At 44.0% G+C, this 21989-nt stretch overlaps 3 protein-coding genes across 4 annotated transcripts; 1 reads left to right on the plus strand and 2 right to left on the minus strand.

Moving 5' to 3' along the window:
- Positions 1–144: 144 nt before the first annotated feature.
- Positions 145–4697, minus strand: LOC120826964 (uncharacterized). Its single transcript, XM_040189591.2, has 11 exons — positions 4280–4697; positions 2664–2792; positions 2432–2572; positions 2217–2339; positions 1973–2119; positions 1743–1883; positions 1501–1656; positions 1274–1420; positions 971–1117; positions 718–861; positions 145–635 (listed from the first exon to the last, which is right to left on the minus strand). The coding sequence occupies exons 1-11, from the start codon at positions 4317–4319 to the stop codon at positions 574–576; spliced, it is 1377 nt and encodes a 458-aa protein (XP_040045525.2). The 5' UTR covers positions 4320–4697; the 3' UTR covers positions 145–573.
- ints8 (integrator complex subunit 8) lies at positions 4002–16080 on the plus strand. 2 transcript variants are annotated; one of them, XM_078080760.1, is made up of 29 exons: positions 4002–4095; positions 4603–5237; positions 6342–6483; positions 7087–7261; positions 7446–7586; positions 7723–7794; positions 8236–8287; positions 8455–8634; positions 8805–8912; positions 8992–9144; positions 9317–9417; positions 9559–9700; positions 10338–10408; positions 10536–10711; positions 10790–10920; positions 11091–11201; positions 11488–11692; positions 11800–11921; positions 12527–12711; positions 12810–12843; positions 12951–13010; positions 13827–13888; positions 13972–14090; positions 14659–14762; positions 14876–14926; positions 15127–15200; positions 15268–15332; positions 15464–15507; positions 15846–16080. In XM_078080760.1, the coding sequence occupies exons 3-29, from the start codon at positions 6357–6359 to the stop codon at positions 15960–15962; spliced, it is 2982 nt and encodes a 993-aa protein (XP_077936886.1). In that variant the 5' UTR covers positions 4002–4095; positions 4603–5237; positions 6342–6356; the 3' UTR covers positions 15963–16080. The 2 variants fall into 2 exon arrangements, with proteins under 2 accessions (XP_077936886.1, XP_040045506.2); XM_040189572.2 differs by lacking the exons at positions 4002–4095; positions 4603–5237 and adding an exon at positions 5421–5573.
- Positions 15988–20654, minus strand: LOC120826966 (G1/S-specific cyclin-E2). The gene is given in 13 exon segments (XM_078080762.1): positions 15988–16560; positions 16940–17066; positions 17068–17095; positions 17256–17367; positions 17503–17637; positions 17736–17831; positions 18040–18186; positions 18582–18717; positions 18960–19090; positions 19490–19540; positions 19635–19692; positions 19768–19795; positions 20434–20654. Coding segments are annotated over 13 exon segments (1308 nt in total). The 5' UTR covers positions 20618–20654; the 3' UTR covers positions 15988–16485.
- Positions 20655–21989: the final 1335 nt, after the last annotated feature.

Below are 21989 nucleotides of genomic sequence, written 5' to 3' on the forward strand. Positions count from 1 at the left end.
TAAACATAAAAAGTATGTAGTATTTTTAAAGATTATTTTGTTCAAATCGATGGCGGAAAAATTGAAACTTGAAAATAAGCCAAGAATAAAAAACTTGTGGGTGAGAGGCAAAGTCTTCTGAAATGAAGACAATCTCATCCGTTATGAAAGTCACAGTGAAAGCAGTTTAATCCCTCGAGGAGGTTTTCCCTTCGGCATGCTGAGAGAACAGTTAATATGAAAGCAGAGTATAACTTAATACCAATGAGCATTACAGCTTTTCTAAAAACATTAAATCCAAAGGAGGCAGACAATGCAAACCATATTTACAAATTGTGAAATAAAATACTGTAAAATCTTTTGGGAAACTACCAAAACTGGTCCCAAACTTAAAAAGAAGAGTAAAAATATCCCCACCATACACACGTATGCACTGTACAGTTATAAAAGACACTCGACATGAAAACTAGGTGTGATTCTTTTCTCTTTTTTTCCCTTCTAAAGAGGTCCCTCCCCAATAACTTATACTTCAGTTCATTACACATGTAGCCACTCGGTGCTTTGAACTCTGCCATCCAGCTCAAAGGTTGCAACCTATTCTTCTTCTGGTGATTCCTCAGACTCCTCCCTTGACGTTTTCTCATCGACCTGTGTCTCTGTGTTGGAGTGTTACAACAGTTAGTCTTTATTCATAGGCTCGATTAGTCATCAATAGTGACCTGGTCATGTATTCAGTACCTTGTTTGGTTTTGTTCAGGCTCCCTGCGTCCCCAGCTTCTTCTACATCACACCTCTCCAGCATAATGTTCAGGGTTTTGGTCACTTGAGGGTGTTTGACTGCTTTGCTTAAGGGTTCATCATCTGAACTGATGCTTGACAACTCTGAAAATAAATAATGAAACATAAATGCATGTTAGAGTAGAAAAATTAGTCACATGAGTACACTTTACGGAGTATTTGCCTGGTGAGGGATTTTTGTTGGGGTCCTTACCCGACTCGGGGGTCTTTCTTGATTTTTTGAGAGTTGTGTTTTTCTTCACAGGTGAAGCCTTCGCTTTTCTTTGTGTTTGTTTGTTTGTGCGTTTCTTTTTCACAACATTAATTTGCGGTTCGTAATCTGAACCGTCATCTGAGAGTCCTGCAAAACCGTGACAAGAGCAAGGACTTAAAAAAAACAAAAACAAAAACTTTAAAATGATACGCTCAACGTCAGGATTACATTGAGCACAATGATTCACATTACTACACTTTACTGAATATTTGTCCGGCGGAGGGTTTTTGCTGGAGTCCTTACCCGACTCAGCCGTCTTTCTTGGCTTTTTGGGAATTGTCTTTTTCTTTGCAGGTGAAGCCTTCGCTCTTTTTTGCGTTTCTTTGTCTGTGCGCTTCTTTTTCACTAAATTAAACAGCGGTTCAGAATCTGAGCCGTCATCTACGAGTCCTGCAAAACCGTGACAAGAGCAAAACCGTAAAAAATAAAATAATACCTTTCATTCAAGATCAGGATTTCTGCTACGGTACCGTGTCGCTTTCTCGACGCTCCGCCTGGCGACGCAGTGCCCTTCTTTGCATTTTTCTTCCCTCGTTTCTTCTTGGAAACAAGGTTCAGAGGCAGGTCGTCGTCGCTCTCATCATCATCATCATCATCATCATCGTCGTCGTTGTCTGAGCTGCTGTCTGAGGATGAAGGCCGTTTTAAAATCCAAGTGGTTGGTACTGAAATGTTAATATTCTTTGGTGAGTCTAATAAAAGTGCAGCATACCTTTGGGGGATTTGTCCGTGGGTTTGGTTTTCTTGCTGTTTGGTGAAGTCGTTTGCCCTTTAGGAGCCTGTGCCTTCTTCCTCATCAACGTTGACAGCGGTTCATTGTCTGAGCCGTCAGTTGAAGACTCTGCATATTTAACTAAAATAAAAAAAACATGTACTTTATATACAAGTGCCATGAGAAAAAGGCATTTCAGATGATATTTGATATTTTGCAAAAACACTCACCCTTTTCCCTCCCTAAATTCCTTTTGGATTTCACTACTGGCGCCACTTTCCTAGGCGGAGTACAAGAGGCCTTTCTCTTTGGGTAACTTTTCTTGCGGGGCTCGATCGAATGCTCGTCCCCTGAGCTTTTATCGTCATCCAGCGATTCTGTGGCAAAAATTGAAGTCAGGAAAAAAAGCATCCGCTGTAGAGGACAGCGACTTTCCGTTGATTCTGCATATCCAAGGAGATGAAATCCTCTTACCTTTCTTCTTTGAAGGGACTGATTTTTTGGAGGCTTTGGAGATAGAATTCTTTGCAGCTTTAGATGACTTTTTAGGGATCGTTTTGAGCGCCTCATTGTCCGAGCCATCTTCGGAGTTTGTATCTAAAACAGTTGAGTGCATCAAAGATTTAAAGCCATGCGTTCCAGACAATGTTTAAAAAAACACTCAAATATGGTTTTGTTAATATAACCACCTGCTTTGTCATTTGTGCCATTAGATCTGATTGACTTGTTGCCTTTTTTCTCAATTTTTTTAGCTGGTGCAGCGGAGACAATTTTCTTTTTTATCAAAGGTTTGTCATCTGAAGAGTCATCAGAAGCTTCAACAGGAGAAGCTGTAAACACAATTCAACACCATTTTCTTTAATTTGCCACAAATGCATACACAAGTTGAAAACATTTTCTCTGTTTGACTGTTGTCTTCACCACTTTTGTCCTTTGCCGAATTAGAACTGGATCTGTGCCCGTTTCCACGTGACGGTTTCTCCTCCCTGCGTGGTTTATTCATGAGCTTCGAGAACGGCACTTCGTCATCAGAGCAGGAGCCGTTGTTTCCTAATCGGAGACAGAAAGGCAAAACCTACATCACAGGTTTGGACTGGAAAAGTGATCATAGATGTTTAACCCCAGATACACCCCCATTAACCTCTCCATTTTCTACATTGCATATCCTGAATTAACTTAACTTTAAAGTAAGTACTTTCCAGTTCCTGGTGCCAAATATACAAATCAAGAAAATCATTTAGGCAAGCGTTGTTGTTAATCTACATATGAATGCAGTCAATTCTGGTTATTCATATTTAACTGGATGTCTATAAAAGCCAGGCACATTTGTGAATTATGGAGATTATGATCATATTAAGGAATTATATGTTGATACATATGTAATTTGTGAAAATTAAAATGACAAACCATAAAAGGTTCCTCGATGAAGTCAAACAAGTGATCTCAAATGTACATAGTATGGTTCATGGACCTAGAAATGTAAATACCATTGGGATATCTGATATGTTACCAATCTTCTCCACCAATTCTAACTTGGATGTTAATGGCCAAAGCTACGAGAGTTTTTCAGGATTAGTCAAAACAGTCTTCAAGCGCCGACTCCAAAGTTCAACCAATAACAGCATTAGGAGTCTTATTACCAGTGATGGACAATTCAAACATTCAAATACTTTGAGGATACTCTTTATGTACAATGGCACCGTTCAAAGACTTATAATAATATAAAGGCTTATAATCTATACTTATTGCTATCGATGCATTTCTATGTTAAACCAGATTAACGTTGTGGGTTATTCAATATAAATCGGGCCGTTTTTAGGTAACATTCCAATAAAATATTGCTAAAAATGGTAACAGTAGTTTCAAATAGGGTTTTAATTGTGAAAGGTAGCGGTATCTTTACGAGAGTCGGTGAAAGGACGCTAACGTCGGGGAATAAAGACGCGTGGTATTATTGTCCGAAATCTGGCAGATCTCCATCGTTATTGTAAAGGTTGTTCGTCACATGACCAGCAGCGCCGTCTACACGATCGGCACCTTAGTTCTGCCCTTCAAAGTAAGAGATCACAACCCAATTAGTGCAACAAAAGCTTCAGCAAAACAGTGAAACTTCTCCGAGTGTTCTTACACTTACTCACATCAAAGGAACGTTGGACATGTGATCGTTAATATATATCCATTACTCTTTGATTCTTGACATGTTTCGGTGGTGCTGGCCGAAGAAAATTACAGTGAAAATACCCCAAAAATGCGTCACGGTTTAGGCCAATAAGAGTGAAACAGTGCCGTCCCATCACTTTACGAGCTGGTTGTGCGGTTTTAGATGACCGAGTCGGGGTATAAGGTAGCATTGGTAAATATTGAATATAAAAAATAAACCAGTCAATAATACGACCATCGTTAAAAAATACATTTTAGCAGCACGGATGTCAACGCTGTGTCAAAGTGTTAATTTACGTTAAGCTAACTCGGCTACACCGCAGCACCTTCCTGCCCGCTCAGCTCACGTGAGAGCATCGCTCCTCGAGCTGAATTACCTGGAGAGTCGTGCGCCACATCATCTGTGCTGCAGTCCATCTTATTCCAAAGTACAACTTGCACCAAGCTATACTTCAGCTTGCGCCAAGACGGTCTACTGTGGTTAGCCTCTTCCCTCAGCTAGCGATAAGTTCGCAGTTTGTTGGTGTCAGTCATCGGCCGCGGAGGCCTGCTGGGGCAGGGATGTAATTGCAGCGAACCTTCGGGCCCGTGTGTCACACAGGGTGTCCTCGGACAACTTTCAGGAACCGGTTTCTTTAGTCGTGTTTGTAAATATGCTCCCAGTTCACGAGAGGTTTGTTTCCTTCTGTTTCTGTTTCAGAGGGACGCGCGAGCGGCGACTGTTAATGACGTTTCTTCTTCTTCTCGCTGTCCGGCGGCCTGTGACTCATAGAGCAGCACGACGCCCCCTGCTGCACCGGAGGGTTTAGTGTGACGTATCCTAGCAACTATTTATAGAAAATGATAATACTACTTTGATATCAAGTTTTTTTTTTAAGTTCTAACGTTTCGCATTCCCGCCACGTGTAATCTACTTGACTGTTACTTACTAATTTTGGGAGTCTTGCCAGGTGATTACTGTGCTGCACGGATTTGTATGTCAAAAGAAAGACCTGCAGAAAGCCAGCTCTTTTAATTCTGAAACATTACAGTGGTGTAAACTAAATTAGCACTGACCTCACCTCCTTAAAATAGATGATCCATAGAAATGCAAATTAGCCTATCCGTCCATCAAATGGTTTCATGACTGAGTTTAGATCTGAAGATTTAAGAATACTCATGATTGTCCGGTGCTTCCCATTAGACTGCACCAGCAGCCAAATCTTGGTTTTACAATGTGCAACTGGGGAAAAAAACTGAAAAAACGCACTGATGTACATTTATGTTTGTGTGTGTCACTGTAAAGGTTTACTCGTCTTTCTTAAACCACCTGTCTCCGATCCCCGCCAGATTTAGGTAATTGTATATAAACCTATAATGACAGTTTGCGTTCCTTCCCACGGTAATCATCCATATGCATACATGATCAGTAAAACAGTAACCTGTCATCAATCTCAAAGTAACACAATATAAATACATAAACCCGCCTCATAGTATAAATATGCGCATACACGGCGCACTGCGTCTCCCTGACAACGAAGCGGAACCGGAAACACCGCAACAGGATGTCGAAGCGCAGAATGAATAATGTGAGCGTCAAAGGTGCTTGTTGCTGGTCCAGCTTTACATTTTGAATTTTTTTGTATACATTTAGTTGAAACATTTTCTACTTGTTCATTTTGGCCTGTAAAGGTAAGCTAACCGGTCCCTCTTAATTCAGGCCGGGTTATAGGACGTAGCTAGCGGTAGTTAGCTACAATACCGGCTCAAAACAGCGTTAGCGTTGCAAACAACAGAGAACGGGCGGAAGGGAACAAACGTCCACCCCTTTAGTTCATTCACCATTCGACAACTCACCATCGCGGGAGTAGATGTGGTCAGAATGATGATCAGTAGTTAAAGTTCACCGGCTGCTTTCAGGATCCGAGCAGAAGAAGCTACCCAGCTGGATAGCATAGCGTTAGTTTCTGAAAACACTTCGCACATAAAAACAAAAAATCTGTATTAAAAATACACCTTCATGATAAACGTGATTTAAAAAATATTATTTTATAAATGATGAAAGTTGATTTTAAAAAGCCTCACCTTCATTTTCTGAGTACTACAAGAAAAATTGATACTTAATTCATCCAGAGGTAAATCATCTTGTTGAAGTACATAGTATGAACAAGTATTGATATATAGGCGCAAATGAATAATACACATGCACTAAAGTAAACACTTCAGGGTGAAGATCATGAATAAACGGGTCGATGGAAAGGTTCAAGAGAACAGAGCAGAACTTTAACATTGCGGCTTAGCGACCTGTGTCTTTGCATCCATCTCTCTGTCCGCATTGTTTAACCAACTGTTTACATCACAGTGCGCTGCTTTTGGAAGCTATTCTTCCCCCTGATGAGTAAACTGATCCTGTGTGCTAATATTATGAGCGATGATTTACATGCTCCAATCTTTCTCAAGGTTCACCAGCGGAGGATGAGTTCGGAGACAACAGACCGGGTGGCTGCCAGCAGTCGGCCCAGCACGCCTCTTCAGACGTCCTGGTTTGAGTTCCTCCTGGACGGCAGCCTGCTGGAGAAACACCTGCAGAAGTCCAACTCAGGTCCCTGACGCTTATGCAATGCCTCCGGGTGGTGCTTCTAATCAAGGAAACGCATCTCGAGGACTGCTCAGGGAACAACGATTCAGAGTTTCTCTCGTTTCAGATTTCTTTAGTCACACGCTAGTGATCAGGATGATTTTTTGCAGTACCCAATTTCCCTTTCTTATTATGACTCCCATTCTTTAGCAGAGGGCTTAATTAGCTGTAAAGTGCATCTATCCTCATGTTTTGCATAATAGTTGTCCACTGAAGGAGAATACAGGATATGTGATTTGTGATATTTCAGGTGTTATTAGCTGTCTCAATATCAGAAATGTGACCAGCCATCTCCTGAATAAGGATCCTGGTGATTATCGTTAATTGTTTGCACACTTATTTAGTTATTTTATTCTTTCTATTTTTTATATATTGGGGCTGTTTATATATCGCAAAGAAATATCCCCTTGCGGGACTGATAAAGTGACTACCTATCCAATAAACGTATTACTGGAAAAAACAAGCTTAGATGTAATTGTACGGTCAGTGTACTCATTCATTAGCGAATGAACTAATGGACTGAGCGCTTACTGATGCGGATACTTTACGTATGTGTTTTTTCCACAGACCCGCCACCGGTGCAGCTGATCATTCAGTTCCTGGAGCAGGCGTCCAAGCCCTCCGTGAACGAGCAGAACCAAGTGCAGCCGCCGGCGGACAACCGCAGGAACCGCACCCTGAAGCTGCTGGCCCTGGAAGTAGCCGCCCACTTGAAGTGGGATCTGGATGCTCTCGAGAAAGGGTCAGCGTGCGTTTGTTTCAAAGGCTCTATAATCTTATAATGCAAAAGATGCCAGTGAAACATTTCAATCTGGTCCATCTTGCGTCAATGGAAGAGGTTTCGGGGGTCGCAGAAACGTGTGTTTTTGCAATCCTTATTGCAGGTGTTAGCAGCATGTAGTGATTCTACCTTCTTCCCCACGCAGCCTGACCATTCCTGTTTTAAATATGCTTCTGAACGAGCTCCTGTGTGTGAGCAAAGTGCCACCAGGGGTGAAACACGTGGAGCTGGAGCTGTCCACTCTGCCTCCGACGACAGCCATGGCTGTCATCATATACAACCGCTGGTGAGTGACATCCACATCTAAAAGCACCGGCAGAAATGATTGCATTAGTGGCCATGTTAAATGTTGATAAAAGCAATTAAACTGCGTAAAAAGAAGAGATTTGAACAGGTGTTCGGCTCCGTCTCTCTGTTCAAAGGGCCATTAGAACTATTGTGCTGAGCAGCTTTCCAGAAAAACAGACCAAACCGGGGCCTCACCAGATGAACATGTAAGTTCTGCTCCTTCCTTACTGTTAACACACGCTGGTTCCTTCTCGGTTTTGTCATTTTGGGCCACCTTGATTCCAAGAGGACAGAGGAGGCTTCCTGAGGCTACCTGAGCTCTAAGCGCTGAAATATCCTCAGAAGTTTCTGCTCCAACAAGATGAATTAACAACATACACGTGTTTCTATACTGAATCTGCTACCCTTTATACTGTATTTAAATGACGTTGCTCTGAAATGACGGCCTAAGAACAGCTGTCTCATGTGGTCGATGCCTGCTTCCTCCACCCCTCTGTCTTTGTCGGCACAACCCGGGGGACGTAGAAAGACCCTCTGACTTGGGTCAAACTAAAGATGTTCGCAGCACAAGTAAACTGAAACATGCAGTCTTGTTTTCACATGGTTTAAAAAGTAATGTAGCTTTTATGTCTTGTGGCCTCTCGTAGGTTAAGCATTGTGCAGCAGGAGAAAGAGATGACCGAGAACATCCTCACTGTGGTGAGTGCCAGTGGTGATCCTTGAAAAAAGCATTTATATGTATATGTGTGTATTATATTATATTATATCATATCATCTTATCCACATTTCTGTATGCCTGATAGCTTTTGGTTTTCCAAGGTATGTCTAACAAATGGTCTTTCTTCATATATCCCTTCACGCTGAAGCTGAAGGAGCAGGCGACCGACTCAATCAGTGTCCTTGAAGGAGCTCTGCAGCTAAAGAAAGACTTCTACGTCCACACCCTGAGGACTCTGGATCTGCTGGCCTCCGACGCCGCCGCCAACGGCGAGACGGAGTCCTCGACCGCGGGACTCCGCATCAGCGCTGACGAGCTGCACTGTCAGGTCAGTGGACGGCCCGGAGTTTGGCCCCCCAGGGAGCAGAAGTCATTCATTACGTACGGCACAATGCACGTTATTGGCTCCTCCTGGTGGCGGCCATGGAGGAAAATGAACCATACTTTCATTGTTGAGACAAACAAAACAAATCCTAAACTGTTTTCTTGCTGTTTCAGGTGCATTATGATTTGGGAGGTATTTTCTTCCAGCAAGGCTGCACTGACCAGCCGGCCTACAAGAAGGCCCGGGATCACTTCAGACGCACCAAGGAACTGTTGGCTAAGGTAGATTTACTTTTTTCTTACTTAACCCTGTCCAGGTGATTGATCCTGTTGATCACCTCAGGCCGGTCCTCATTCACAGCTGGACTCAACTGTCCACGTGCACCTGGATGAGAAACGTCTGGCTGGCTACTGGAACGCCTGCAGGGCTTTGACCGAAGACCGCGACCCCTCAGACTCCCAGAACTCTCCCTACAATCAGATCAACGGCCTGATCCGGGCGCACAGCTACCAGGTCAGAGGCGACGCCGCAGGGACCTCAAAAGGGGGCGTGTCACACCGCTGGCTACTGAATGAGTATTGTGGCATGTTGTGAGGCGCCAGCTGTAGACTGACGGTCCACAAGAGATGCCGGGCGCTGTACGTCATGCCCCGGACTTTACGTGATGCGTTCCTCTGTCTGACAGGCTGTCATCGAAGCCTTCATCAAAGACAACGTGTCCCGCAGTTTGCCCAACAGCTTCAGGCGGTCTGTCCTCAGGGAGTTCCTGTACAGAGTCCAACAAGGGTGAGCGCACAGTGCAATCCAAAATTGAGACCAAATCGAACATGCGGCGGTGTGATGTATGCATATATGTAGCCGATCGATTTCATGAGGGTGATTCATGCATTTTTTTCTAATTTGCATTCCACCACCAATCGCTGACAGGGATTCCAGCCTGGAGGAAGTTTGCTACAAGGTGTGCGTTTGCAACGCCGTCCGAGACGCTCTGGAAGGGGAGGTCCTCAGTGTGCGTTTCCAGCAGCTGCTCCTCAGGCCCAGCAAAAGGATGGTGGACTTCATTTTGGAGGTACTGCTCTCTCACCTTTTTTTGTGCCCAAAAAAAAAAGATCATTTGTCATTTTAGCGTCTCAATGCTGAGGAACCGCTGAATGTCCCATTATACCGATGATGTCTCTGATTCAAAGCCTCTGAAAACACACGGGTGTTTTTCAGTTATTCTAGATGTCCTGCTCAGGTTGAAAGGGGCGGGGCTTCAATGGGACTTTTTTCAGTTTCAAATCTTGAAGATGATGATGAAGGGTTAATTATTCACGTCCTACCAGCAGGTGCAAAGCAAACGGCAGACCAATCAATTGCACTTTTATTTGGATGTGAGGTTCCTATCCATCATCAGAGTATTGCAGCCCGGAGTACCAGCACGGCAGCAGAGCGAGTGACTGCTGGGTTTGTGTTTGACACCCGAGGGAAAAAAATCTCTACACAGCACTAATTTACTGTCAGCTTTTCCTTTCTGGGAACTGAAGCTGCCATCTATGCTCTCTTTAAACACACAAGGCTCCTTCAACAAAAGGAGTAGTTAACTCGCAGACACAAAACTAACATTTTAGAAAACTCATGAGCCGAGCTGGACGTGACTGAAATTCTTCTCATGATTAATAAATACAAGCTGCTGCACATGAATCCAACATCTTTTGCTCCTGCAGGTCTGCACGCTTTCTCTGGAGAAGGACCGTTCGTCTGAGACACTCAGAAGAAACATGGCCACTTTCATGAAGTGAGTGAACGTCACGGTCACTTTATAAAATGATTACAAGCGTCTTAATCTGTATTTAGTCTAAAGAAATGACCGAACCTACAGCTGCTGGGCCCTGTTGACATTCCCTCCTCATCTGATCTCGCAGGACTCTGTGTGAAACCCTGGAGGAGCTGCCGCTGCTGTTCTTGATTTCCTCTCACAAGCTCTTCGTGGAGCTGTTGAAAGAGGACGAAAGGAAGTTTGTGGTGGAGCAGCTGAGGAAGCGGTCGGCCACGATCAACCTCAGCGCCAAGCCGCTGCCTTCGTTCTACGACATTCCAGGTACAGCACTGGGATTCTTGTTCCGCGACATCCAGGTTACCCGTTTGTTGTTGGGTGTTGAACTTGTTCCCTCCACAGCGTCAGCGAGCGTGAACATCGGGCAGCTGGAGCAGCAGCTCATCCTGTTACTGGAGCCGCGCAAGATCAAGCAGATCCTCATCGAGCTCCACGACGTGGCCGAGCGACCTTTCTGGAGGGTCAACAGCAAGGTCAGAGGTCATTTGCGTAATAGTCCTTTAATCATCGACCGTAATTAAGGCGATAAGATTCACACATTGTGGAAATGTAAAATGATTGAACTTACTCATCAGATACAATGTATCAGATACAAATGAAATATTAACTGAAATAACACAAGGACCTCTGTTTGTGTGCTCAGTGGGAAGTTCCTCCAGACTACATCAATGTGATCCTCGGCATTAAAGACAACCTCACAAAGGACCTGGTTTACATCCTCATGGCCAAAGGACTCCACTGCATATCAATAAAGGTGTGCTTAACCATCACTTACCTTTTTTAAAAACGATTTTTTCTTGAGTTCATAATTCTGCATCAAAATGGAAAAGTGAGTTTCCGGTGAAGAATGTTTTCAGTCTCTCTTGAGGCGCCGTTGATCTAAAACATGGAGTAAGCTTGTGCGACTTTATTGACGGTATTAACAATTAACCAAATGGGTTGAATGGCAAATGTTCCTGCTGTACGTCGGCTTTATCAGAGTAACATTTGTGAGCGCTGAGAATGGCCTACAACTGTTGAATGCTCGCTTCCTCTCTCAGGACTTCGGCCACGCTCGGCATCTGTTCTCCGCCTGCCTGGAGCTCGTCACCGAGTTCTCCCCGAAGCTGAGGCAGGTGATGCTGAACGAGATGCTGCTGCTGGAGGTGCGCGCGCACGAGGCCATGGCGGCCGAGGGCAGCAAGGAGCGGCCGCCCTCCGACCTGGTCAGCCGGGTCAGAGGGTACCTGGAGATGAGGATTCACGGTGAGGATGTGAAGGGACAACGTGCAGCAGTTTAAACGCTTGCTCTCACCAACCCCAGACCCTGCAAGCCGCATCGGCTGCACTTATTTGTGTATTTTTGTCCCCAGATCTGCCGCTGCGTCAGGTGGTCGGAGAGGAGTGTGTCGCCTTCATGTTGAACTGGAGGGAAAACGATTACCTGACTCTGCAGGTGCCACAATCTCTGGTCATGAACAACCCGTACATCAAGGTAAGAAGAAATCCGAGGGCTTCATTCTAGATGGATGCTTTCTCTGTCCGTCACGCTTGTTGTCTTCTGTGATTTTGATCGTATTATATTGATGCTTACTCCAAACTCATTGGGCTACTGTAAAGGATTTGTATGCTCTGTAATGGTACGATCTTCAATAATGTATATATTTCAGATGCAATTTAGCCAGCTGCAATCATAATGGAAAGAAATGAGTTGTTGACAGTAAACTCCCATTGACCATAATTGCTCTTGTAGGTTTAAGTTTTTAATACAGAAAAAGACACATTTGCGGCGCTTGAACCGCACAACATGCTTTTTTTGTATTCCTATAATCGCATGAATGGATACGTGTTTGTTGCCTGTCCACCACCAACACACAGACGCAGTTAGCTGATGATCATAGAGGATCATTTACCAGATAGAAAGCCACGTACTCCCCCAGTCAGCGGAAAAAGGAGTTAAAAGAGTCCATGTTGGACATCCATTTCTCAGATGGACATAATCTAAATAGTATAATAGCTTGAATGTAAGTAGGAAACTGTTCTCAGCTCCTTGCGCCGTGAGGTTGAAACAGTGAGTTAAATGGACCCCCCTCCTTACAGCTGGGTCAGCTGCTGGCGTCGACGTGCAAGGAGCTCCCGGGTCCCAAGGAGTGCCGGCGCACGGCCAAGGAGCTGTGGGAAGCGGTGGTGCAGATCTGCAGCGTGTCCATCCAGCACAAGAGGAACAACGACGGCAGAGTGGGCCTCATCAAACACAGAGAGTCCTCCATGGGCATCCTGCACCGGTACGCCAACTCTCGTCCTTCCTTCAGAATGATTCACTGCAATTATATGTTGGGTATGAGAATCGTGCTCATCCTGTTGCACTTTCTAACCCACACAGGAGCAAATTCATCACTTTCATCAAGAAGCTCAGAGTAAGTGCTGGTTTAACACCAGTTAACCCCACGGTGGGCGTGTTTCATTCTCGCTGGGTGACGGGCCGTTGATGCGGAGCTAACGAGTCTGATGTTGCGTCTCACAGGAGCCGTTGGTGCTGACGACCCTCATCTCCCTCTTTGTGAGGCTCCACAGCATAGTGCGGGTAGGTCTCCACTTTGAGCGCTTACATTGTTTTGCACGCAGGAGAGTCTCAAAGACGTTGTGGGGTCGGAGGAATAACCCACAGCACGACGGGGGGGAACTGAAAGTGCACACATTACATAGTTTAGTCAGACACGTGCACAGATAGACACCTAGTGGTGCTCAAGCACCTGCCCTTTGCCCCGAATAGGAAAAGTGACCCTTCTGCTGGAGCACAATTTTTCTCTTCATTCGTGAATATTTAAGAATAAATCGGTGATTTCAAAGCCTTGTCCAGCTGTTTACTGACGTTTGTCATGCGCAATGAAGAGGGATACAGGCAGAGAACTTTCATTCATTTTACAAATTAGACGAGTTCACTAGTTTTGTTTAATTTAATTATTGAAATGAAGTGTGTTAAGTTGAGCTACGTGAGTCTGGTGAGGTGTATTGCAGTATGTTATTAGTGTAATGCTGCTTATGCTTCAACTCTGTTAGAAACTAAGTAACGATAAAGTACTGCCTCGCCTCGAGTACCTTATTGCTTAAGTACAATATGGCCTTGTTTTGTCAGTTTTTGCCTGTTATTCATTTATTTATTAAATTAGGTAGTTTTAACAAAAATAAATACGTTGAAAATATCATACTGTTATTTATTATCATTTTTAATTTCATAAACAATTTGGGCAATCTGTGCCCTTTTTATTTTGGCTTGAGAACCTGCCCCCCCAAAATGTCTGCACGTGCCTGCATAGTTTGATTGTAGGTTGGTCGCTGTTGGGTCTGGACTCGTAAAGTAGTCCTGCGCTGCTTCTCACAACGCGCTTTCTCTCTTTAGGATGATATTGTCAATGAAGTGACGGCAGAACATCTCTCCATCTGGCCTTCTACGCTTTCAAAGTAAGACACGTTTTTGTTAAAAGATTTCTCAAAGCAAGCCAGTAGATGTGACCCGTGTGTGTGTGTGTGTGTGTGTGTGCCAGCATTCAGGCCGTAGACGTTGAAGCTGTGGCTGTGACTGTCAAAGAGCTGGTGTCCTATGCCCTCACCCTGAACCCTAATAACCAGTCGTGGATCATCACACAGGCGGATATCTACTTTGGTGAGAAGCAGCCCAGCAACCTTTTGCCCCATCAAACACAAATCCACGTTAAAGACTTTCACCGTAATACGGCGTACAAATACTTTGGTACAAGCAAAAATCATGCATTTAAAATTTGCATTTGGATCAATACTTTATATATAATTAAAATGTGTTCATTGATTTTAATATTGCAGGTGGTAACAATGGAGCTAATTTAAATAACTTCCCCTTGGTACCCCTCATGACCAGTTATGTCTTTTATTTAACCATTTTCTATTAATAATCTAAATCCAGGTCTGAACATTGACAACAACAAATTCCAAACTGAAATAACAGTTATCAGATAATTCAACTGGCCGGCCAGCATCCTCGTTTGAGATTGGAGTGAGACCAGGAGAAAAGGTGATAAGATGCAATAAAGCCTCATTGTAGTGACGTGATTAGTCTCGGCCAATCAGCGTTGATCTCTACAGCGTCTTCATCGCCTTTCCAAACGGCTAAACTGGCTCCAACGACGGGTGAAAAGTAGCAGCTGTGAGATTCCCGGAGGTCTGTCGGACTAAAGCCGTCTGCTTGTTTTTTGCAGCGACCAATCAATACTCCGCTGCGTTGAACCTTTACCTCCAGGCCGGAGCCGTGTGCTCGGACTTCTTCACCAAAGCCGTCCCCCCCGACGTCTACTCAGACCAGGTAGTTCACACGGGGAACATATCAAACCCCGACTTCGTGTTGGACACTTACAAAATAATACCACAACCTGAGAACTGTAAATTGAATCTAATAAAACGGACTGTTGTGCGCAGGTCCTGAAGAGGATGATCAAGTGCTGCTCAATGATGAACTGCCACACGCAGGTCAGAGGTCCATGCAGTCTCGCTTTAAGACTAATTACAGCTGTCAATCACAAGTTGGGTTGGTTAACAGCACGATTCCTGCAGCAGAGCTTGTGGAAATGTCAAAGTGACCCGAGGAAGAACCTCTGATTGTATTTCAGCTTTGTGTAAAATGCTACGATTGCTCCGTGTTCAACTAGTCCGTCTCTGGTCCTTGTTAGGTTGCCGTTCTCTGTCAGTTCCTCAGAGAGGTGGACTACATGACGGCGTTTAAAGCTCTTCAAGAGCAGAACAGGTACGTCGGGACACAGCAGCGCCAACGCCACTGTGCCAAACATCTGACACTTCTTTTATTTCGCCAGTCACGACGCCATGGACTCGTTCTATGAATACATCTGGGACGTCACCATCCTGGAATATCTCACTCGTATCCTTTTTAGTTGGTGAGGCCAAATAAAGGCCGGCACAGGTCTGGCTCTTTATGACTGGACGTGTTGGTTCCCCCTGAAGGTCATTGTAGAACTCGCTCACAATGTTTGTCCTTGACTGGGCCGGCAGATATTCATCACAAACGGGGCGAGACGGAGAAGAGACAAATAGCGGTAAGCAGAGAAAGGACGTGGATTCTATACAACAATCATTGTGTGATGAATTAGGTTGTGCACTGGGGTTTAAAATGGCTTACAGAAATTTTACAAATATTTTGTCCTTTAAATTAACCAGATTTGGTTTCAGTATTCACTACAAATACGGACCTGGGAGCGTTCATGTGCAGAGGTTGAACAAAAGAAAGTTTAACATAGATCTAGAAGTTGTGTGAACATAATTTAGTGTAGTTGGTTGCAGACTGAAGTTTTAAATGCTGATGGAGGTTTTACATTCCACATAGGCAGAGAAAAGTCATGTGCTGGAGGCTGAGCTAATTTTTTACCCACCCCAGATAAAAGCGATCGGACAGACGGAGCTGAACACCAGTAACCCAGAGGAGGTGCTGCAGCTGGCTGCCCAGAAGAGGAAGAAGAGATTCCTGCAGGCGATGGCCAAACTGTATTTTTAGGAGAAATGTGGAGCACTGTCAAGACTTTCGGGGGGGATGTACATTTTATTTTGTAGTAGAAAATAAATACATGTTCATATGTACACTTGTAGTAATTAAAAAAAAAAAAAAAAAAAAAGTATCCCTGACCATCCACAGCCCTGAGTTACACAAACGGCGTCCAACGCGCTTCACCAGCAGGGTTCACTGCGTTTAAATAGGCGGCATAAACAGCTTTTCAAATGACCCTGAAGCAGCGTTTGGATCGGAGCACATAGTTCTATATTCTACAGCGGTCCACCATTGCTCACTTTCAATAATAGAATATTTTCTAAAAATTACGATTGGGACTCATGTTTTTTTTCTGAATTAAAAGCACCATTTTGCTAAAAAAAGAAGCTTTTCTTAAATATTATTTGGGATAATACATTCAGTTAAAAAACCCATTCACATCAGCAGGCGTGAACTGCACTGCACTCCAGGCTCTTTCCAGTAAACGAGAGTCCGTCACTTCCTGTTTCCTCCGGAGCTTCCCTGCTGAGGTTCAGTGTGTGCAGGACTTCTCTGTGCTGTTGGGAGGAGTGAGGAACTGGCTGTTGTCCTCTTTTTGACAGACGTCCTAAAAATAAAGATAAAAACGTTAAACCAGAAACTATATACTGTAGCGTTGTTTCATATTTCATTAAATATATATTACGGCAGTTGTCTTTGGCGGTAAAGGATTTAGTTCATTCCTCTTCCTCAATCCTTTTGTGTACAAAGGATTAACGTGAACCAGCTACGTTTCACACTTTAATATTTAATAATTTTATATAGTGGTGCATTAAATGTGAAAAAAACAAACAAATCAAACAAGGATCGAGAATGGAACAATAGCTAAATATATTCATCCCAGTTTAAACCAGACCTGTGGTTTACAATCATGTGAAACAGGATTAGTGCGTCTGGCCAATTAAAAAAAGGATGCCTTCCGTGTAACCAAAGAGAAAGATACCAACCAGCATGCTCATGTAGTTTGTGTGCATCTGGACATCGTGTCTGTTTTCTTCCTTTATTCCCGCAAAATCCTTCAGCGGCGCTCTGCCGAACCGGTTCACAGACTCCACATAGGGAGCCATCCAGTCCACACGGCTGGACGGCGTCTCGCGACAGGCCTGAGAGCACAACGTCGTACTGCAGTTAACACCGGGGCGCTTTTGACAGCGGATCAGGTTACTCAAACAAATACTGTGATATACTGCGAAACCCACAGAATCTGCTAAATAAATCTGCAACAAGATATGCATTTTTAAACCCAAGAATCACAAACCTCACCTGAAACCGTCTCAGCCGTTTCCCTTTGAATGAAATGGCTCAGGACGGAGGCGGCCAACACTCTGTACTCAAAGTCCAGAGAGTTTATGTTGAGGATACACAGGTCTAAGAGCTGGAGAACGAAAGAACGGCGGTGGAAACAATTAGAGAAAGCTCAGATACCGACAGAGGAACGCGCCTTGTGAAAGGTTCCAATGTGGAGTCATGTTGAGGTTTGTGTGCTGGAGCAACGTGAAATCCAACCTACCCGGGCCATTTGTACATAAGCGTCCTGCGGGAACTGCGGCTCCAGCAGGTCAGAGCCGGCGCTCATTGACGCCAGCTGGAAGTAGAGCTTCAGCCAGGAGATGCTCGTCTCGGGACAAAGGTTCCAGCTCAGCGCCTGTGCAACAAGCAGCGACTAATTATAACAATGCATTTAAAAAAAAAAAAACTAGGCAGACTATATTGAAGCATAACGAGACCAAACGTAATGGTTACCTTCAAAATGATTAACTCCATCTGAAGAATCTCCTCTTCGTAGTAGGTCCCTGCAGTCACGTAGGCCATCTGCAAGAGCGTCGGAGGATGGGCTTCCTACCACGTCACAAAATAGTAAAGTCACATCCATTAGAAATGTGTGCGCACATCGATTCAACGGGCCTGATCAACACAGAATACGTAACGGCTCCTCGACTGGCTGCTGGGCGTTATGCAGCCAACAGGCTAAACGCTGGTTCTCCTCAGTGTCATTTAGTTTAAAGGATTTGTGGAAGATGAACCCTGAACTGCCGTGGCCCCTCACCTCCATCTTTGATGCTATGAAGAGACACGTGATCCCAATGAGCTGCAGCATGCCCTTCTCTATGTTGTCCTGGGTCAGCATGAAGCGGTCAAAGTAGTCCTGGGCCAGGTAGAACGTCTGCCGCTGCAGAGTGTAGGCCTCGCTCACCTGGTCAAACGACAAAACCAAAAATAACGTCTGAAGAAACAGGAAAAGCCTAGAATGAAAATGTTGTAGCTGGCCTAATGAAGTTGAATTAAATGTTAGGAAATTAAACAACTCTTAATACATCAAACATGGTGGATGAATAAAAAGGTGCAAACTCACTTTCTCATTTCTATTGAAGCATTTAAAACAATGCAGCCCTAATGCTCACCACTCATTTTCAGGTTATTGGCGGAGCATCGAGTAACAGTCAAACATTTAGACACATTTTCTTATTCTTTTCAATGAGAAAGTGTGTCCAAACTTTTAAGTTGTACCGTATAATTATTCGGAGATGAATTTAATCAGTTTGAAGCACATTAGGCGGCCTAAATGGGAGCTGCTGGTTGAGGACGCACCTCAATTAGCCAGTCGAGGAGTATGGATCTCATTCTGGGTTGTATTTTGGGGTGTTTCTGCATGAAGTTCTTGCTGTGTCTGTAATTCTTCTCCCTGTCGACCATCTTCACCCACACATCTTCATGAGACCCCCATCTGCAATACACACAAAGAGGCACAACAATCAGTCGTGTTCAATAAATCAGCAAAGATTTTGATGATCAACAACATTTGTACTTAGTTTACTAGCTTATTACAAGTGAGACTTCTGCTGCACCGTAACACAATGTAAGATGGAACATGTTATATTATATTAATGTCTTATGTATATTCGGTTACATCAAACTGTGAGGGAGACGATAATAACGGAGTCCCACCACGGGCCGCATGGTAATTACCCCAGATTGGGCAGAGGAGACGGCCGCACCAAAGAATGTGTGTGAGGCGGCGCTGCGTCCTCCCAGACTCCCTTCTCAGAGGTATCGATGAGAACGGGCGGCTTGGCGACACCTTTAAGTACCAGCTGGTTCTGTAAAGGAGAGACGACTGAATGCAACATTCGCATGTATAACAAAGAGCTGTGAGGAGCACGTGATAGCGACTGGTCCCTTTGTGTGGGGGGGTCAGAGGCTCTTTGCTGTTGTTTTCTTTTCATTCTAAGGTCGCTGTAAACAGGCTTATTTAGTCACACATACTTGGATATAATACCACTGTCCATACTGTATTCACGCAGCCTCTGGGTGTTTATTACATATACAACAGTCTGCTGTTATTCTGTACTTTAGACTAACTTTAATATCACTGGATGGGTGACATCCGGTAATGAACCGAATAAAACGCACTGTAGGAATATGATATGGTAAACCACGGGAACATAGTGCAGGTATTGGTGTAAAATATATAATTAGATAATTAAAGAGGCACATACCTTTTCACACTGCAGCTTTGACAGAGGCTGGGCCTTTATCCTGTTGCTTTGCTGAAAGACGAGTACAATAATAGAGTTGCATGTTAGACCTTGTTGAACGTGGTCGCATGCATGATTGTCCACGTGATGACTAATGGCTCGTTACCTTGGTTACTTTGCCTCTCTGACATGTGGCGTTTTCAGATCTCCTCAGCAGGCGAACGCTGCGAACACAACCAACATGAATCAACACAGAGCTTTAAAAACAGTCCAGAGTCAAATCCACAGGGGCTCATTACCTTCGTCTAGACATCTTTGTTGCAGCTTCTGCAAATGAAAAAAAGAAAGAAAAGTCAGTGTTTGCCAGCAACGTCACCAGGAAGTCGTCCCTCAGGTGGACAGCGAGCAGCTGCTTCGCTCTTCTTTCCGAAACACCCCACATTGTTTCTGGGATTAGACCTCCGACCTCTCAGTACGCGCCAACATGATTACTGAGCTACTGCTAAACCACACACACACACACACACACACACACACACAGGATTCAGACTGTAACACGATTCTGACATAAAAGGGACGTGTGTCCTCGAGGTCCATCAGTTGCAGGAGATGAAAACGACCGTGAGGAGCACAAAGAGACACGCAGCAAAAGCCCCCCAAAAAGCTTCAGCGGCCCCTTCGGTGCCACAACAACACAAAGGCCCCGGGAGGACACAAAGTCCAACTCCTAACAAACATAGTCAACGAATACCAGCCAATCCACATGCTAGAAACCACTCATCCCTTATAGCTTTACTTTATTCCAGATGCAGAGGGATCGTCATTCGACTTGTTCGAGCGCAACCAGGAAGAGGCTGCAAACGGGTCTCTAGAGGCAGCTCCTGCGCACTTGATGCTAGCTTTGCTAAAGACGAACACCCGGACCGCGGACCAGTCAGCAAACATCGGGAAATATAAAAACACACCGCTGCTCGGCTTCGCGACCACACAGACCTGCAAACCAGATCCGTGGGAGTAATTGAGGAGGCACAGCCAGGCGGCTCGGGGAAGGAGCTCTGTCTGTTCGCAGTTCGGCTCGAGCTTCAAATCAAATTTGATTTCCAGTTGGCGCTGGCGCCAACAAGCGAGCGTTAGCGACACATTGCGCATGTCTATAGAGGCTCAACACGGGCATACAGGGGTCAACACTCACTTTGTATGCCAGTTGCTCTACGTTTGAGTGTGTTTTGGTCCATCGTCTCTTTGCTGGAGTTTCAACCTTCGTAAGGCTTCGAGTGGTTTGTTCTCAAAAGCGTAACGCTAACTAGCTAAACCAGCAACACATAAGAAACCGTCCATTTTCTTAGGCTCCTTGCCGAATTAGATGTGTGCTTTCAGCATTAGTCAGTCCCAAAAATGGTATAGCAAAGTTATAAACAAAATAAGACATCTTACATTCACTTCGTCCTTTCCTTTTTGAATCCGTCAGTTGTATTTTCCGGTCGGCTGTGACGGACGGAGCTACAGGACAGCACAAGAGGGCGGAGCTACATAAATAGTGCATGGGGGCGGGGGTACAAAACGGCTCAGCAAATAGGAGAGCGAGTTGAGTTGAGCGCGTGCTACCGGACCAGGATGTAAACAAAGCAGGCAGCTGTCAGAGCTGTCATACAGCATTCACATGAAACGCAGCCTTTATACATTACATTTCTCCGCAAAAATAGATGCAAATCAATTTCTGGTACCAAACATTTTTTTTTACTAGAAAATAAATAATGTGGACATGCTCGACCTCCGTTTTATGTTTTTATTTTGTCTAATAGTCAGTGTGTAATAATTTGAAATTAATTGTCGTCAATTTCTTTGCTTTGCCTACTCTGGTGATTCCAAAAATGTATACAATCTATGGAACCAAATACGGGTCAAAAGTTTTGATCATTTGAAAAACATGTAAACCTGAAATTTTTGTTGTTGAACATTGATATTGAATATATTCAAAATAAAAATATGTGGACGAAAAGTATTTTTGGGTTAAATGTAGTTTTTCACTTATATTGTTGTTTTCGCAAACTGTAAACCTGTCCGTTAACACCCTAATTTAGTTTTACTGTTAAATGATACCCAACAGTTTGGCTAAAAACGTGATCCACCACAGACGGGTGTCCCCCCCACCTCTGATGTGAAATGCAGCTTTGAGTCACCAGGCTTGTATAAATATAAGAGAGTGCAAATATGAAGAGAGCAAATATAAAAAGTCAAAGAAACAAATAACCTGCTTATTTTTACAATATAATGCTGTATATATGTATCAGACTCTACCCCGACTAAAAGACTAACAAATTGTAGCACTTAAATTGTACTTATAACGCCACTTATCTATAGCAAATTGTAAATTGGCTTATTTGATGAAATTGCACTTTCTTGTTGCTTGCTCTTCTGAGTTTTTATCCCTATGGTTGAATGCACTTATTGTAAGTGGCTTCGGATAAAAGCGTCAGCTAAATGACATGTAATGTATATTATATACTCTATGTGATACATT

The sequence above is a fragment of the Gasterosteus aculeatus genome, chromosome 10 (genome assembly GCF_964276395.1).
Source record: "Gasterosteus aculeatus chromosome 10, fGasAcu3.hap1.1, whole genome shotgun sequence".
NCBI lineage: Eukaryota > Metazoa > Chordata > Actinopteri > Perciformes > Gasterosteidae > Gasterosteus > Gasterosteus aculeatus.